This window comes from Erpetoichthys calabaricus, chromosome 13, assembly GCF_900747795.2.
Source record: "Erpetoichthys calabaricus chromosome 13, fErpCal1.3, whole genome shotgun sequence".
In the NCBI taxonomy this organism is placed as follows: domain Eukaryota; kingdom Metazoa; phylum Chordata; class Cladistia; order Polypteriformes; family Polypteridae; genus Erpetoichthys; species Erpetoichthys calabaricus.
This window is the reverse complement of record NC_041406.2, coordinates 93496609-93516101: the sequence shown is the minus strand read 5'-3', so window position 1 is coordinate 93516101 and position 19493 is coordinate 93496609. Positions and strand designations below refer to the sequence as shown.

Below are 19493 nucleotides of genomic sequence, written 5' to 3'. Positions count from 1 at the left end.
TAACTTGTTGAAGATCCTCATAATGGCCACGGTCAAGTCAAGTTTATTATTTGTGAATATGTCTACTATTATTGAAGCAGACACTGGATAATGTGCAGACAGCACAAATGAATGAAAATTTCTATTCAGAACATACTCATTATTTTCAAATGGCACTTGCTTTATAATTGACATTTTTAAAAATATGTGGTTTTAGAAGTGGTTTTTAACAAGAAAAGGATTTTTAAGTATTAAATGAGAACCAGTTAGGCAAGATCCATCAGTCTTCTGTATTTCTCTATCCCAATTATACTGTACATGAGTTAATCTCATATGGAGTTCTGACTATAGAATGAGTTCAGAAAAGAGTCAACTATTTGAATGAAGGCCCAAGTGAGGAATGGACGGCTTCAATTTAAAAGTATTCAGAATAAAAAACGGTTATCACAATGGGGCCTCAGAGCTTTTTGCGAACCTCTGGTGTCATGGTAGTGAAGCAGCAGAAGTAAAGATGCCCTTTGTGAAATTTGTATTTTAATCGTCTTTCAATTCAGTTTACAAACATCATTGTTTTCTTTTTTATGTACTAATATCTGCCCCCCCCCCTTTTTTTTTCCAGAGCACCACCACCAGGAATGGAGGCTCACATCCCAGTTCTTTTCTTGGATTTAAACGGTACGCTTAAACAATCCTTACTCTTGTTCTATAAGGCCTTTTGGAATTCATTTGCATGTTATGCCTGCTAGGTTAGGTTGCTTCTGAATTTTCTTTATTCCATCTCTTCAGAGTTTTCAAGCATTTAGAATATGTTTGGGGTATACGAAGTCATCAAGAAACAGCCACAGTTTAGATGAGAGGGTGATTAAAAGAAGGAGGTAATAGATAAAGTGTACAAATCAGAAACCACAACAGTCACACCAATCAAAATGTCGTAGCCTAAATGTTAATCAGAAATCATAGCAGAGTGATGCGTAGCAAAGAGTCTTTAACCAGAAAGACAGTTCACTAAATAATTTTGTGCATAGTTCTCAGAGTTTGTCCACATTTGGACGACGATAACCCAGTGCCTTTACCACATATAGCCACTCGGAGATGACATCACAGTCAGTTGTAACCACATGAATTCTGCATGTTATGAAGCTGATTTGGTTAACATTTTTTTGCCCTTGCTGGTATGCTTTTCTGATCTTTTTCATTCCCATTTTGGATTTTGAAGTAAAACGTACGCAGATTTCAGAATCTTTATATATAATCTTCATTTGGATCTTGATCTTTGTTTTTCCGCGAATTCATGTTCCCCTGACACTGCCTTGGTTGTTACTTTTGTCTACAAACACTGTCGATACCACTGTTTGTGTTTAGATCTGGCGTTGACACCTGCTTCGTTGTCGAGACTGTGGTTTTTTATGTTTCTATCGACCGTCGTTGGCAGCACTTCGTCCAAATCGAATGTTCACCCACTTCTTGGAGTCAGCAGTCAGAGTATATAAGTCGGACACACTTCTGTGATTTTCCATCAGTCGGCGTTTGGAGTTCAAGAAAGAAGCATTGGTTCTTCCTTACTCTTTGGATTGCCACAAAGCAACCTGCGAGATTGGAGAAAGGTTGAGAAGAGATCGTGAGAGGAAATGACAGCGTTGTGAAAATGAGACGGACTGTGAACGGAGAGAAGCAGAAATGCTCCTCCACCACTACATAATTACTATTCGGACAGTGATTCCGAGTAGGCCGTTCCTATCGAATCAATGTCCAACGGTTTTGTTTTGTAATTTTGTTTCCCTTATAAAAAATCATAATGCTGTGCGACGAAGGGCCCAGTTCACGACTGGCAGCTGCGTTTAAACAGGGAGCCCTTCACAGACAACTTTAACACGTGCAACGTAGTTGTGTGCACATGGCTAGTTAAGTAATAATTTTCCATTATTTAAATTCAAAGTTGTTAAATTATTTTGTGCCATTTCCCAATGCCATTTTGTTTAGTATTGGGGCCAACATTTTGTGGAGCATTTGCTACAGCATTGCTAGAGACTCAAGCCAGAAGGTCACAATATGGTGATGTCAGGGTTAAAGGTGGGCGCAATGCACTTCTGGGTATCTGAGAGTACGGATAACTTCCTTGAGACTTGAGATGTAGTTTTCCCTTGTAAAAGAACTTTAGCGACGACTTCGATTTAGGGTTTCATTTTTGATTTTGATGATGGTGTGAATTGATCTTCCAGTACCCACCTTTGCGAGATTATTTTCGTTATGTTTCATCTCCTATCCTTTTTCCATTTATAAATTAGCCTCTGCCGTTTACAGCAGAAACTTGCACCACACGGTTTTTATAGCAATCAGTCAAGCTTACCCAGAAAATACACCAAATGGCAGCGTAATGTGGAAGTAAACAAAACATAAAATGGTGGCACAGACGTCCTATAAAACTAATCATATTAGTTTTAAAACAAAGCTAAACAGGTACAAAATTGACAAACTATGTATGAAATCCGTACTCAATCACATACTCATTGTCCGTGTAAAAAATCACAATATAAGAAATTAGTTTGTTATGTACATGTTGAGTTAAGGTGCTTCAAACACAACTTGGCCTAAAGTTGTCCAAAAATTAACTGCTAGAGATGAAGTCCAGAATTACACATGATACAGTAGAGGGAAATGGGTGATCTTGCAGCCTCATTCTTCTTCTCAAGCATCCAGTGTAAATGAAATCAGTATGACTTAACTGTTCAGCACTCACCAGAAGGAGAATATCTGTACATTAAACAATCCAGTTCTTCTGCCAAGACTTGTGAGTAAGATTGTGAGCCAACCTGCGACAAATTTATGTCCTTTATAGTTCTGGATTTTGTAGAGAGAACATTGGCTTCAGCAGCCTTTTTTTTTTTTTTTTGCTTTGTGATGAGATAAGTTTGCAATTTGTCTTTGTGACAGTGCGGGTCTGCTCCACACTCCCTGTTGCTCTAGGGAGCCCCTTGAACCCGCTAGCGCCGCTAACATACCCGAGGGATGAACCAGTGGATGAGGACGCAACACACAAAGCAAAGGGGCAGGTGCAAAAGCAATTAGTGCTTTTATTAAAATAAATCAAAAAAAAATGTGTCCGAAACGGTGCTCCAGTCCAATAAATAATCCCAATAAATAAACCCTTTACAAGTGAAGTTAAAAACTCGGGCAGGAAACTGACCTTTACAATTTAGAGCCTTAGTGATTTCCTTTTAAAACTGACGTCTGTCCGTCTTACTGTAATCGGGCCCCGCAGCATAGAGAGACGTCCATCCAACAGGCACAGGTAACCTTTTATTCTAGCCCATGTACCTGCCACCAATCCCACAGCATTCCGCAGGGACCCATCGAGTCTTGCTTTGCTCATACCGCTGCCAATACCTGGATCCTTCCAGCAAAAGCATGCTGTCCTCCCACTGCTGCCAGTTGCTGGCTCCTCCCTGCAAGAGCACACCCTGAGCATAATGGCCACTCCTGCTACATGGTCGCTCAACAGGAATGACCCCTCTGCCCCCACTTAAGTACCAGCCACGTGCTCCTTCCTGGGGCTCCATTACCATCCACCTGTTTCCTTTCCTCACTTGCTCATGCCCTCCTTCTCTGCCCATTAACCTCTGTCATCTTTCTTTCTTTCTTTCTTTCTTTCTTTCTTTCTTTCTTTCTTTCTTTCTTTCTTTCTTTCTTTCTTTCTTTCTTTCTTTCTTTCTTTCTTTCTTTCTTTCTTGTCATTTCTTCCCCTTTCCTCATTCTGGCTTCCCCCTAATATGGCTCCGTGGACACAGCACCTCAGTCGCAGACCGCAGGAGGCAGATGAAGCAATTGAGACAGACTGCACCCTCAAGTGCAAGCGTGTCTCACCCCAGTTACTTCACCAACCTCCCGCAGATACACGAGCACATACACCCACCGAGATCAAGTTGGTCAGTTAATAATTTATTTAAAAAACGGGCTACTAAAATATTAAACCGTGGACCCACTATACCGCAGTCTTTCGTTGTTGAGCCTTTGGTGGTGCATCTCTAGATTCCACCAAAAATAAGGTTATATTGTAATAAGTGTCTGATTGTCCCATTTTTCCTTCTGCTTTTGAATTCCAATAGCGGATGACCTTACGGTGAATGAGCAGCTGACCGGACCCCGTGCAGCCGGTGTCAATTCAATCCTGCCAAAGGAACATGGGAGTCAGTTCTTCTACTTACCGATCATCCGGCACAGTGATGAGGAGGTACGGTCATTCAGTGAATGTGTTTTCAGTACTGCCTTTTGTAATTGGTGGGAATTTATGTGCTTTATAATTAAAAAAAAAATAATAATAATAAAACACCAAATGACTCCCATCATCATTCTTATTAAAACTCAGTAGACCACACTGGAATGGGAATACCGAGAGCCTGGGGAAGTTGTTTTCTTCATCTGACTTCTGGTACCTGGGGAACTGACTTGGGTCAGTCAGGGTCATCTCACAGGGAAGCTTAAAGACATCATGTGGGCTCACCTGCCAAGGTGAAGGGTTGTGGGTAAAGTGCAATCCCCATCATGTGATGGCTATTTGTGGGATAGATTTCAAAGACCATGAGCTACCAGTCAAGACACGGGATATCATATCACAGTTAGTGAAGACAATAAAAGATGTAATTGAGGTCACAAAGTACAAACTAAATTTAGTTTGAAGAAACTTAACCAGGCTTCTTGAACATACAGTAGGTGGTATTTTTGCTACTTCAGTTCTTTTCTGGGAGTACCCCCTCCAGTTACGATGATATTCACAATCTCCAGTTTTGACAGTTGTTTGCGTGTATGAAACAGTTTTGGACAACACATTTGAGGATTACTTCTCAAAATATTGTGATCCGCTAACTCTGTAGTAGTCCTGCTGGAGACTGCAGAGGTGACCTGGAGCTGCATGTTTGGGAGGAATGACCTGATTAATCTGAATCTGAGGGTTCAGCCGTCATTGAATTTCTTTGCAAGTCATGGGTTGTCTACAACACACGTGGCATTTACCTTGACCTGAAGGTCAATGATCATCTCTATGGACGTGAGGTACATTCTGCACACTGAGGATGGTGATTCAGTCTTACCACGTTAAAAAAAAAAAAAGGCTTACCACCCCTTATTGGTGTCAGATTAGGGAAAGAGAGTGCAGTGGTCCTGCAGCAGACAAAAGCGGTGTCAAAAGAGCCACAAAAAGTTTTTTGGTCAGCCTCCCGTGTACTTGAACCCTACTGCAAAAATTGGTCAATAAATTGTACAGTAGTGTACAGACTGGAGTCCAAAACAGAACTGACTGGGTGAAGTAAATGTGGCAGTAATTAAAGCAAGGCAGAGGGAGTGATGTCATCGGAATCGTGACTGGGTCCGGAAATGACATCATCGGTGTCATGAACCAGAAGTGACATCATCAGGGCCAGGTGGATTTCCCAAAACTGGTCTGCAGTGGAAAAAGAGAAAGGATTAGCACACTCCGCCACCGCCTGGTCTGCCGTGGAATTACCCTCATTTGAGCCCTTTAGCTGCCTCCCATGCACATGTGTGTGGCAATGGATTTGTTAGGCCGGAGTTATACTTCACACGACGTGACGCATGCTGCAGTGGACCCTCCTGCTACGCAAGTGTTGAAGTGTTTATACTTGCGCGCGTACTTTACGGAAATCTGGAGGAATCCGCCAGGTGGCAGTGCGAGATATTATCACGGTGAGAACATGTTCGGCTTCTGTGTGTTGTGAATTGCCCAGAACATCCATTAAATTCCGATGACACCTTACCGCAATATCTCTGAAAAGGATGTTTATTGATTAAATCCAGGGATGTGTCCATTCCAGCAAGCAATGGGCACGAGTGAGAAATAATCCCTGGACGATGCCTCGGCTCATTGCAAGATGAATACAAGCACACACATACACTAGCGTCATTTTAGCGGCACCAAATCCCCCAATCTGCATATCTTTGGAAGGAAACTGGAGCACACTGAGGAAACCCAGCAGGAAAACGTGTAAACTCCAGGCAGGGAGTATCAGCGACGTGACTCCCTGCAAGACAGCAGCGCTAATGCTCCGCCACTGTGTCACTCCCATGTGTGTAATTATAATAAAAATAATTCTTTGCATTTATATAGCGCTTTTCTTACTACTCAAAGCGCTCAGCAATTGCAGGTTAAGGGCCTTGCTGAAGTGCCCAACAGAGCAGAGTCCCTTTTGGCATTTACGGGATTCGAACCGGCAACCTTCCGATTGCCAGTGCATATCCCTAGCCTCAGAGCCACCACTCCGTCCTATTAACATTATTCATTATTTAAACGAAATTACTGATTTATCTGTAAAATGTAATATACATACTTTAATGCTTTTCATCATGAAAGTGATATCAAGTATAAATCTAAGGATTCTAAATGTGCAGAGAGTTGGAATATCATACATTTAATGTGCGCGGAGTGACGATCTCTTGCTGGCGATTCGCTGCTGTCAGGAGCAGAGGAAGCCCTAGAAAAAAAGAAGGCACAGTATGTGAGAATTTTCAAACGTATCGTGTCATTACGATTGGGAATATGCGACGCTTGAATATAAAAGCACCATGAATACCATCTGTATGTCGGCATTTTGCTTCACCTCATCGAACCATTTATCAAATATCGAAGCGCGCACACCGATCTCGTAGGATCCGCAAAGCGACTTTCTGTCACATGTAGATAGTAAACGGAGACTCTGACATCACATTCCAACTTTTAGCACACTGCGCCCCCCGACTTTTTGCTGGTACTGCAACTTGCGCACGTGTCGCCTTAATTTCTGAGGACCTGCTCAGAGGACGCATCAAATGAACGCTCAGAACGCGTGGCGGCCATGATGCGAGCACGTACGCGTTCTGAGCGTGAAGTATAAATGAGCCCTTAAATGAATAACTAATACTCCAGACACCCAAACTCCAACACAGACATACCCAGACACAAATCTTGAAACACAGCACGGCTTTATTACTGTTGTGAAGCCCTTTTGTCTCGTTCCCAACTGTACCACAGTTTCCAAGCACCAAACTCAAGGCAACACAGTCCTTCTTTCTTCCTTTCTCTTCCTCGTTCTGCCTCCACTCCTCCTTTAACAAGCTTTGTCTCTCTTCTTCCCGACTCTGGCTCCTTTTTTAAGCCGCACCCGGGACCATTCAAGTTAACTTGATGGAGTGAGTGGTCTCCTTTCATTTGTCAAATCTTTTATACTCTTATGAACCACTTGCACTTTAAATACTATGTGGCATGTTTGTACAGTTAAAACATAGGCAGATGGCGCAGTGTGTCTGTAGTGAGATGTCACTTGTGGTCGGGAGGATACACTTTTCAGAATGTTCAAAATGCCAAGAAAAATAGGAAGGCAATGCTAAATAAATATGCTACACGACAATTTGTGGTTAAACCAATAAACTGATTTGTACTCTTCTCTTTCTTTTAAGGTCTCGGCCTGTGCTTCTTGGGACTCTTCAATTCACGATTCATTACACTTAAACAGAGTAACACCACCAAACGAGCGGGTATATTTAATTGTGAAGGCCACCGTTCAGCTTAGCCACCCTGCTGCAGTGGAGTTAGTGCTGAGAAAGAGGATTGCAGTCAACGTTTACAACAAGCAGGTAAGTGAAAAGGCTAAATAAAATTAAAAGGCGGCATTTACGTGCTTCATCTGTTTTTATTTATTTTATCTTATCCATTGGTGTTTATCGGGATTGAGCTTTACACCGTTAAGATATTTTACATTTAGTCACTTACTGTAGCACACACTCTTTTATCCAAAGTGAGGGCACCATTATCATGGAAAACAAGTGTGAGGTGGACAATTTGGGAAGTCCTACAGGATAAGGTTACCATATTGACCATCACAAGTGAAAAGCCCTAAATCAAACAGAACAACACAAGACTAGTTAATCCTTTCTTAGCTACAAAGATCCTCATATCAAAAGTGTTACCAATTAGAAAGATATTCACTCAACTAGAGAGTCTTCTTCAACACACTGAGGGCGTCTGCAATTTAGGGTATACTCACACTGGCAATTTGTTCCGTACCTGTGCATGTTTATCCTCATGTAACCCCGCAAAGTGTAGTTCATTTGACTAGTGTGATCGCTCCACGCCGGGCCAACCGTACCATGCCCTGGCGCCCTTGGAATAGGTGTGCCCGAGTACGGTTCGGTAGCGTTCAGAAACAGTGTGATCGCTAAACGTGCCCGACGTCAATGATGCAACAAGTCAGATAGTGCAATTCTCATTTCATTCAGTATTTTTTGAGTTAAAAACAGGTTTTTATTCTCACCTTACACATGAACGTGAATTGTAGTTGGCAAGAAAAGCTGCAAATTCCTCCCTTGACATCATTTGTCACTGTGAAAATCTTCTCTTACGTGCGGCACGAGTAACAGCAAAACGCTGTGCTGCACACTCAATGAATCTATAAGTGGGTAGAGCATTATCCTGCCCTACATGAGTCCAGAACAACCACAAAACAAGCAAAATAATTTTGATATGCATGCTGTCACTCCGTGTTCGGATCTTGTTTTGGCTTCACACAAAGTCACATGGTTAAGACGAAAGCGTGCCTGGGCCCAGAACGTTAAAGCACAGTGTGAGTGCAGGCCAGCAGTAGTGACAATCGCACTTGGGCACGGCATGGAACAAAGGTGCCTAGTGTGAGTACCCCATTTGATGGAGGTAGGTGGTTCACTCCACCAGCTGAGGGAGCAACACAAGACAAAAGTCTGGATTGAGATTTGATGACACGTAGAGGTGACATCATCAGATTCTGTTCACCAGCAGACCTGAATGGGTGAGAAGGAGCTCACAAGAGCCTCCATATACACAAGTGCTGACCCATTCATTACTCTGTAAGCAGGCATCATGAATTTCAACGGATGGGCCTGAAAAGAAGAGTAACAGGCATCCATTCCAGCTGGTTGAATACAAAACGTGCCGTTGCATTTTGAGTCATCTGCGGTGGCTTGGTAGTGCGCGTAAGTACTCCTGTCATTTAGGAGTTGCAGTAGTGAAGATGTGAAGACCAACATCAGGACCACAAGCCGTAACATACAGCCTGATCTTATGGATGTCATACAGAGTGAATCTGTGTGAACAAGACAGTTGCAATGTGGTCAGTGAAGCATAGATGTTCATTGATCATCACCCCAAGGGTGTATACCGACTTGGTAGGTGTTAGTGATAATGAGCCAAATGGAACAGAGAGAGGGTGTTGAATAGACAGACTACCTGAGATAACATGGAGCTGTTTTTGCCGGGCTGGAGATGTATTCCTTCAGCAAGGCTGACACATCAGTGAGACATGCCTAAATCCTAGCACCGACCATGTTGTGCTCTCCAGAGAGAACGGCAGGTACAGCTGAGTGTTATCAGCATAGCACTGATATGAGAATCCATGGTACTGGATGACACGGCCTAGTGAGGCGGTGTAAAGAAAAAACAGGTGAGGACCCAGCACTGGCTCTTGGGGCACCACCTGCATTTGCCTTATGCTCCCTTGACATCTCTGCTTTCCAGGACACATGGTTGAGTGGCAGGACTCAAACCATATGAGAGCAGTCCCTGTGATGTCTAGGTCAAAGAGGGTGGCAAGGAGGATGTGATGGTTAACTGTGTCAAAGGCATGGAAAAATTCAAGGGGGATGAGGACGAATGACATGGTGATCCTGGCTAGCCCAAGCCAACCTGTAACGTGTCTACAACAGTCAGTAAAGTCATCTCGGTGGAAATGCCCCTCTTAAAGCCCTGACTGATTAGACTCAAGGCATCTGTTCTGTAGAAGAAAAGCAGAGACTTGGTTAGTGTTGTGGATGAAAAATAGAGGAGAGAGAGAAAGAGAGATTGATTACCTACTTAAGAAGGACCGAGAGAAGGCATTTTGAGAAGTGAAGCTATTAGGGCCAGTTTGAACATAATGCACATGTAGTATCCTGGTTGAGTGAGGCGTGGAGCACAACTGCAGAAATTAGTGAGGAGAGGAATGGGGTCAAGTGGACAGGTTGTAGGGTCTGGGGCTCTCAATGCAGTGAGAGGAAAAGGTCCAACACTTTACCAGTTTTGTGAGTTGGTGGAGTGTGGAGTTATATCAGGTTAGAAGAGGAAAGAAGAGTGTAGAAAATAGAACACTGGTCAACAAGCATTTTGCTACTGGGATTCTTTCATCTGTACTTTAACAAATTTCACTTGCTGACTCAAAATCTGAAAACCGTTTTCGTCCAGCATGTCCCGTTTTTTAGTTATGATGTTCCAGGTCTTGGACAACTAGGGTGACTGGACAGTAAAGGTGATGCATTTCAGCATTTAAGAAATAAGTTTGGTCTCAAGAAAAGTGAAGCCAAAATTAAGGAAGGTGTTTTTGTTGGCCCTGAAATCCGTGAACTGATGCTTGACGATGAGTTCACAAGGAAACTGAAGCCAACTGAATCAGCACCCTCATTCGTGCTGGTTGTCCAGAATTCTCTTCACGGTCACAGAGCAGAGAATTTATGCTGAGCTTGTGGAGAATATGCTGAAAATGTATTAGCTTACGAGAGCCAGAATGCCACTGAAGATGCATTTTTTACATTCTCAACTTTTATCCACCAAATCTAAGCGATGTCAGAGATGAGTATGGGGACAGATTTCATCAAGATATAAAGGTGATGGAAAACTGATATCAGGGAAAAATTCACTCCGAGCATGATGGGGAACTACTATTGGTTCTTGCAAAGAGAGACGGATGTGCAGTACAAGCGCAAAAACGAGGGCCTCCAACATTTTTGGCCACGCTGACCTCACTTTTATATTGAGATAAATTGACATAAATATACTTCATCGTGTCTCTGGTATCGTCTTCTGGTTTGTTTTCAGAATAAACACATCAAAACAATTTTGGTGGGACAGAGTCCAAACTCCAGATATCGTGTTGATATATTATATTGATATTAAAAAGTGTCAAAACATCAATGATGTGTATGGTAAAAACTTGACGTGCTAGCTTAATTCTGAACAAGACAGTTGCAATGTGGTCAGTGAAGCATAGATGTTCATTGATCATCACCCCAAGGGTTGTTGATTTCATATATGAAATCAGTGTAAAAAAACTTAATAAAGAGCTGCTCTGAAGTTCCCAGAAGCAAACAAAAAATATTTTTTGTAGACCAGTGAAATTAAAGAATTATTTCTCTTTCCAAATGGAGTGTATTGAAACCTAATGAGGGGAGCAATAAGACTCCTTCTGGATAGTCGAAATCTCAGCCGTCCACACGTCATATTGTCATGGGCTGCTAATAGAAATAGAATAAAACACACCTAAAAAATTGTCACATGACTCAAATTGGGGCTTTATAGATCACAGAACAATCAATAACTCAGGTCCCTTTCGAGGGTACGTAATATGGAACGTGAATGGTTGCTTTTGTGGAATGTGGCGCTTTCTTTTAATACTAAGTGGATGTTAAATAATATTTTAGCACAAGCATAGAAGACGACAGAACATGCAAAGAGTTGTGGGAATCTGGAACATACTACAAAGTCATGTAGTTGAAACCTTGACAACCTTTTAAAAACTATCTAGATGAGATATTGAGGCAATGAAACTATTAACTAAACAAACAAGCGTGATGGATTGAATGGTCTCCTCTCTTTGTCAAACTTCTTATGTTCTAACACTTTCATGGTTGTACAACAGGATCAGTGGGTAGCAGAGGGCTGACAATGAGGCTGATGGTGCGAGGAACCTCATCAGAATTGGCCAATGTTAAGAGTGGTGTTCAACAGGGGTCAGTGCTAGGGCCGCTGCTATTTTTAATATATATAAATAATTTAGATAGGAATATACGAGCTTTGTCTATTAAATAATGAGACTGTGATTCCACCTAGTAAACAAATCAGTCAGAACTGGTTCTAACTGCATGCGTGCTGACCTTGAACATGTCTGACCCTGCATGACAAGCAGCAACACTCTATGACGTTCAGTTGATTGTGAGTCGCTAGTGTAGCAGTAGAGGCCCCTATCGACCTCTTGAACCCTCAGGTACCACTCCAAACACCAGGTAAAAGTACAGTTATTATTTATTTTATAATAACAACGTGCACAAAGCACCTTCCACTCTACACTACTCATACAATACAATAATCAATCAATAATCACCAATCCTCCTCTCCCAGACGCGTTGCCACCCTTCCACCCAGCTCAGCTCACTCATCTGGTGTTTTCCAGAGTCCTTTACAGTTCCTGACCCGGAAGTGGTTCCAGCCCTGCAATCCATGAGTCCCCATCACTTCCGGGTCAGACTAAAAGTCCTTTTCTTCAACCCGGAAGCACGTCATTCCTTCCGGTCATGTGATCAGGACACACTTCCAGGTTATAGGGCATGTAGCACTTTGCAAGCCTCCCTACAGCTGCTCCTGGTGGTCCCCATGGTATCCAGCAGGGTTGTTTATAAAAACTACAATGTCCATAAGGCCCTGCTGGAATTCGGGGAACTTCCATGCTGCTGGGAGGGCTCCATCTGGTGGCCTGGAGGTGTGGACCAGAATATTTAGCCGGCCATCTCTCACACCATTTGGTTGTGTTTTCTGTAGTGTGCCGAAAAAATGCTAAGTTTAAAAGTTGTGCAAAGATGGTCCCAAGGGTTCTCACACCAGAGCAAAAAGAACGTCACAAGGAATGTTGTGTTGACATTCTGCAGCAAGTTGATGCAGATCAAAACCTGTTTCATAAAGTAATCACCTGTGACAAAGCCTGGATCTTCCAGTATGATCCTGAAACCAAAAGATGGTCAATGCACTGGAAAACTCTGTCATCACCAAGAATGAAAAAAGCTCATCAAAGCAAGTCAAAATTCAAAGCCATGCTCATTGTGTTTTTCGATATCAAGGGTGGAATTTTGGAAGAATGGGTTCCAGAAGGCACAACAGTTAACCAGCATTATTATAAGGAAGTTTTCATAAAACTGAGAGAAAAAGTCAGAAAAAAATGGCCACAACCATGGGAAAATGATTTCATTCTTCACCAGAACAATGTGCCTGCTCACACAGCACTTTCTGTAAAGTAGTTTTTGACTGACAAGCACATTACTACACTTGAACATTCTCCATATTCGCCCGATTTAGCACCGTGTGACTTTTATCTTTTCCCAAAAGTTAAATCAGTGCTTAAAGGGACATGTTTTGAGTCGGTTGATGCTGTAAAGAAGAAAACGCCGGATGTGTTAAAACAGCTGACAGAAACTGATTTGCTCCATGCTTTCGACCAGTGGAAAACAAGACTGCAGCAATGTATTAGTGCAAATGGGGAGTATATTGAAGCGGAAAAGTATTAAATTTGTAATACATATAAATAAAGGTGAGTTATTTAACCAGTCTCATAATTTAATAGACACACCTCGTATGTAACAAGCTGGTTAAGTTTGCAGATGATATCAAGAGAGGTGGATTAGCAGATAATTTGGAATCCGTTATATCATTACAGAAGGACTTGGACAGCAGACAGGCTTGGGCAGATTTGTGGCAGATGAAATTTAATGTCAGTAAATGTAAAATATTACACATAGGAAGTAAAAATGTGAGGTTTGAATACACAATGGGAGGTCGGAAAATCGAGAGTACACCTTATGAGAAGGATTTAGGAGTCGTAGTGGACTCAAAGCTATCGACTTCCAGACAGTGTTCAGATGCCGTTAAGAAGGTTAACAGAATGTGAGGTTATATAGCGCCTTGCTGTGTGGAGTACAAGTCCAAGGAGGTTCTGCTCAACCTTTATAACACACTGGTGAGGCCTCATCTGGAGTACTTTGTGCCGTTTTGGTCTCCAGCTACAAAAAAAACATAATAGCACTAGAAAAGGTCCAGAGAAGAGCGACTAGGATGATTCCAGGGCTACAGGGGATGAATTATGAGGAAAGATTAAAAGAGCTGAGCCTTCACAGTTTAAGCAAAAGAAGATTAAGAGGAGAAATGATTGAAGTGTTTAAAATTATGAAGGGAATGAGTACAGCAGATCAAGACTGTTATTTTAAAATGAGTTCATCAAGAACACATGAACACAGTTGAAAATTTCTTAAGGGTAAATTTCCTCACAGACATTAGGAAGTTTTTCTTTACACAAAGAACGAGAGACACTTGGAATAAGCGACCAAGTAGTGTGGTAGACAGTAAGACTTTAGAAACTTTCAAAACTCGACTTGATGTTTTTTTTGGATGGGACTGGTGAGCTTTGTTGGGCTGAATGGCCTGTTCTCGTCTAGAGTGTTGTAATGTTCTAATGCCATCAGAAGCAAAAAATGTATTATATAGGTTGGCCAAAAAAAAGCCAGACAGCAATAAATGCTAGAAAAGAAGTGGGGAAGACACAAGAGGCCAGGAAGGAAGCGTTTTCAAGTTTAGCTGTTGAGGGCAGGAAAGAACATGATTACAGTCGCCAAACAGATAGCAAAAGAAAGGGGATGGAATTACCTGAAGGGAAACAGTGTGATTGATAGTATTAGGGTGAAACATCTGGAAGTGTTACAACCAGAGGAGGACAATGTTAGTAGTGAGAAACCAAAAGGACTCTACTGTGCATTCTCAAATATCAGGGTTATAGGAATGTTGAAGGGGCTGAGGAAGAGAGGTAAAGATGTGAGCACATCGTGAGTGATGAAGTAAGTGTTGAAAACAAGTTGATTGTGAGGGAAGAAACGGTGCTGGCGAGTTGGAGAAGGTTCAAACAAAATGGAGTGAGGTTCTCATGGAGCGATTAAGCTTTTGGGCAGTGAAGACTTTGAGATTGGGTGTCATGTTTAAGACAGGAAGAACCGATTTGATCATCATTGTGAGGCAGTTGCAAAAAAAAAAAAAAAGAACCAGGTGATGCATTTATAGATGAAAAGTAAGCTTTACTCCGTACAGAAGATGTCCAGTTTTAAGAAAGATTGTACAGTATGTATTGATAAATAGCACATTTGTTTTCTGATAGGAAACACAGAAGCTTCAAGGTAAAGTTGTTATACTCACTAATCATGGTGCCCCAGAGTGGCAGAATGCTATATACAAGAATTTCAACATTATTTAACAATAATGCCCCAATAAACTTATAAAGATGAAAATTTGTGTGAGCTCAATTAGACTTGGCTAATTAATGTGGAACTTTGCGCAACGTTAGAAAGGACTGAGATAACAATAATCAGGTGAATGTGTACATTTTTTGTGATAGCAAAACAGAAATGGATCGATTTAAGGATAAACGATAGTTGCGGAGACCATAAGTCACGTGATATGAAGAAATCGGCAAATATGGAATGAAAGGTAGAGGATGGTTTGATGAAGAGATTCACATTGGTGGAAGTAAACAGGAAGAAAGAACGAAAGCAGTTTGAAGAAGCCAGGGATGGCAGTTGTGGTGAATAATATAAGGGGGTGTCCTGGCGTCCACACAGACTGTGTGCTTTGACAGGCAGATAAACACCTTTATTTATCCAAAACTCTATAGACTGTTGTTTCTTCCATCCATCCATTTTCCAACCCGCTGAATCCAAAAACAGGGTCACGGGGGTCTGCTGGAGCCAATCCCAGCCAACACAGGGCACAAGGCAGGAACCAATCCCAGGTAGGGTTCCAACCCACCGCAGTGTTGTTTCTTTGTCCACAGGTTTATTGGAATTAAAGTGGAGATACTAAAACAGAGGAAAAACATGCAAAGTGCTAAGTCTTTATATTTAACAACAAAAGTGTCGTTCAAATGAAAATGACTGTACCATTATACACAAATTTTTAATAAATCACTCAAGTATGTACTTCTGTCTGCAAATATATATAACTAGCCATGTGCACCCAACTACGTTGCGCGTGTTAAAGTTGTCTGTGAAGGGCTCCCTGTTTAAACGCGGCTGCCAGTCGTGAACTGGGCCCTTCGTCGCACAGCATTATGATTTTTTATAAGGGAAACAAAATTACAAAACAAAACCCTTGGACATTGATTCGATAGGAACGGCCTACTCTGAATCACTGTCCGAATAGTAATTATGTGGTGGTGTAGGAGCATTTCTGCTTCTCTCCGTTCACAGTCTGTCTCGTTTTCACGACGCTGTCGTTTCCTGTCACGATCTCTTGTCAACCTTTCTCCAATCTCGCAGGTTGCTTTGTGGCAATCCAAAGAGTAAGGCAATATACACGGAGCAATGGTTATAAAAGGGGTACACATAGGTATCCAGGCTCTTTAAAGCATAAATAGGGATCACTTCACTGACATGTGAGCAAGCCACGGTACAACTGTGAGACGCGCATCACTCGCCAGCTACAACGTAACAATAATAATTTCCGGAACGTGCTGTTACGTTGTCATTCATTTTACCCACTGTCTTTCTTTCATTCATATGTTACGTAGGCACGTACCTTTTATCTTCGGCAATCTCATTCTCTAACCAGGCCTCAGGAGCTAACCAGCATAACACTGTCCACCACCCCTTTCGTTATTCCGGCACATTGTTGACATCCGTGAGTAACAACAATGTACTAAACTGGAAGGTGGTCTACGTATGCGTGGAATTCGCGGACAAACAAAGATCAAGATCCAAATGAAGATTATATATAAAGATTAACCCTAACCCTAATTTAAAGCACAACAATTTGTTTAGTTTGAATGTCTGTGTTTTGAGGTGTGACTGGAGTACTACAGTCTTCAGTAGTATAAGCCTGGAGGAGATTCTTAATGCAATGCCTAGGTTTTAGCTGTCTCTCTACTGCCATCTAGTGCTTCTTCTTCTAATTCATTCGCGGACAAGCAAAGATCAAGATCCAAATGAAGATTATATATAGAGAAGGAAAGGTAACTTTAAAGTAAAGAAATACATGCTATCACAAACAGGAAGATATGGGCAGATGACAGCAGACTGTATAGAAAAATGTATTCTTAAAATTGGTAATTTCTACGTATTAGATAGATAGATAGATAGATAGATAGATAGATAGATAGATAGATAGATAGATAGATAGATAGATAGATAGATAGATAGATAGATAGATAGATAGATAGATAGATAGATACTTTATTAATCCCAAGGGGAAATTCACAAGCACATGAGACAGGTAGACTTTATATTTTACTAAGTATTATGATGTAAGAGGTTGGATTTAAAAGGCTTATGTCTGCATATTTTTTATTAATTCTGTATGAGCTACAAACCAACAATAGTTCATTAAGCCAAAGGGTAGACATGCAGGAGAGCTGGAGAAAGATGGACCCCTCACTTAGAGAGAGAATGTGAACTCTTCGGCTGTAAATAATAATAGCAAGCGCCAAGCTAGTAAAGATAGGCTTTGTCAAACAGAAATAATGAACAGAGAGGGGTTTGACACCCCCCTTAGCATAGAAATATTAAAATAATTAAGTAGAGGCAAGATTAGAGCAGTGAAATGATAGGAGTCAGATGAGGATGAATAATGGCTTGTATGATAAGAATTGTAATAAATGTAAGAGATGCCTATGGCTGCTCGCTCATTCCCATCTTGAGTAAGTCTGTATGTCTTGATTCTGCTTCCTGTCCTGAGACTCTGAGTGCTTTCATTTGGGCTAAGGATGTCCGTGCCAGCCTGCTTCAACAACTGCGACTAGTGCACTTCCAACAACATGAACTAACTTCCTGATTACATCACATGACAGGAAGCAAGGGGAAGGTAGGGAAAATATCAGATATACCAATTAGATTGACCTAAACTGCAGATGTTAATAACTGAACAGGTTTAAGAAGTTGTAACAGAACAGTGAGGAACACAAAAATTCCCTGAATGAGGCAATACCTGGAAGTAGGGTGTAGTTATCAAATATTTCGCTAGATGTTTTATGCCTGGTTAATCAGTCAGGCGAGTGGCATCGTGCTGCGTTGATCAAGTGTGTATTTCTGTTCTTTCAGGGCTGGATTAAGACTTTTAGATGCCCTAATAACTTAAAAGATATTGGTACCCCCATATATATAAGCTGCACTCACTCTCAGTGGATGGCTGAACAGCACAGCCGACGTGACCAGGACAAGAATGATCACCTGAGCCTCAGTGGACTGTGTGGCAGTTACCAGATTTTAATTTTCTTGTATTCCCAAGATTAATATATATCATTAACCTCTAGTATTGCTATTTGAATATTATTTTTATTATTGTATATATACTGTGGACACCAGGGGCTCTCTAGCTACCCAAACACCTAGCACAAGCAGGCACACAAGTTGAAAGCACAAAGAGTCTTATTGTGGGAAACTCTTCCACTATATGCATTTCTTGGCCCAACAGCCTCAAATACAATAAAGCACAAAAGGGCACACTCTTTATCTTCTTCCTCTCTCAGTCACTGCCTCCTCCACTCCTCCTTACAGGCGTTGTCCACCTTCCTCTTGCCTCTGGCTCACCCATCTGAGACAGGCAGCTACTTTTATCTTCCACCTGGGAGTGCTTCAGCTCTTCTGTACACGTGGGCCAAATGCACTTCTGGGTGAGACAGAAACACCATGAAACAGGGCTCCCCTGGCACTGCAGTACCCCCTGGCAGCATCCACGGAACCCAACAAGGTTGAGTTGAAGAACTCCATGTCCCATGCTGCCCTGTGGGAATCTGAGTCACTGCTGCAACCGTGGGGCTGCCGTCTAGCAGGCCAGGTGAGATAACGCCCTGTTCTCACTGCCTTCCCCGGTCCTTCCATCTCGTGGACGTCCCAACTGGGTAAGGCTGCCGACCTTCCCTTACAATATGTATGTAATTTTTGCATTTAATGTGGGAGCCCCTGTTTGTGAAACCTGGATCAGCTACACCATTTGCAATTTTGCTCCATGTAGTCCATGGTATATCCATCAAAGGAAAATTTTTGTGGTGCCCATCAACCCCCCCCCCCCCAAACCCCTAAAACCGAGATACCTTAAGTACCTGCTTATTTTGCTTAATGGCTAATCTAGCCCTGCTGTTGTTTTTTCTACAATCAAGCAGGTGACTTGGGTAATGTTTTTTCACAAAGCCAACATGACAAATTTTCAAGAGACAATGATGAACATGTTTTTCAACAATAATGAACTTGTTCATAAACAGTTTGTTCCTTGTAGACAGGCTGTTAATCACTGACATTACGCAGAACTTCTAAGACTACTATGGGAAAGTATCTGCAAAAAATGTCCAGAAAAGTGGTGCACCCAAAACTGCACTTGGCACCATGACAGTGCACCTGCACACACTGCAATGTCAGCCAGAGTTTTTGACCAAAAACAATGTGGTTGTTGCTTCACACCCCCTCTGTTTGCCAGATCTCACCCCTGTGACTTATTTCTGTTCCCAAAAGTAATATTGAGACTGAAGTGCAGCTGATTTGCTTCTGTGGAAGAAATCCATTGAAAATGCAGGAGGCTGTAGACATGGAAAAAAAATATGAGGACAGGAAATGTTACCAGATAGTTTGTGAGAGAAGTGCTTGGACAAGTGTATTGCAACTTGAGGAAAGGATTTTAAAGATAACTAAAAGGGAATTGCTGTACGTTTTATAGTATTTTTTTGTAACAATTT

At 41.8% G+C, this 19493-nt stretch overlaps 1 protein-coding gene across 7 annotated transcripts in view; it reads left to right on the top strand.

The window, feature by feature from the left end:
• The window catches only part of kif13a (kinesin family member 13A), a 305123-nt gene that overhangs the window by 234868 nt on the left and 50762 nt on the right, over positions 1 to 19493 (top strand). For all 7 annotated transcript variants that reach the window (XR_007936595.1, XM_051935728.1, XM_028817275.2 and 4 more), the window contains 3 exons: positions 599 to 654; positions 4083 to 4207; positions 7423 to 7599. Coding sequence is in view for 6 of the 7 variants with exons in the window: in XM_051935728.1 (XP_051791688.1) it covers positions 599 to 654; positions 4083 to 4207; positions 7423 to 7599 (358 nt within the window). In the remaining variant the exon portion in view is untranslated. The remainder of the gene's footprint in view (positions 1 to 598; positions 655 to 4082; positions 4208 to 7422; positions 7600 to 19493) is intronic.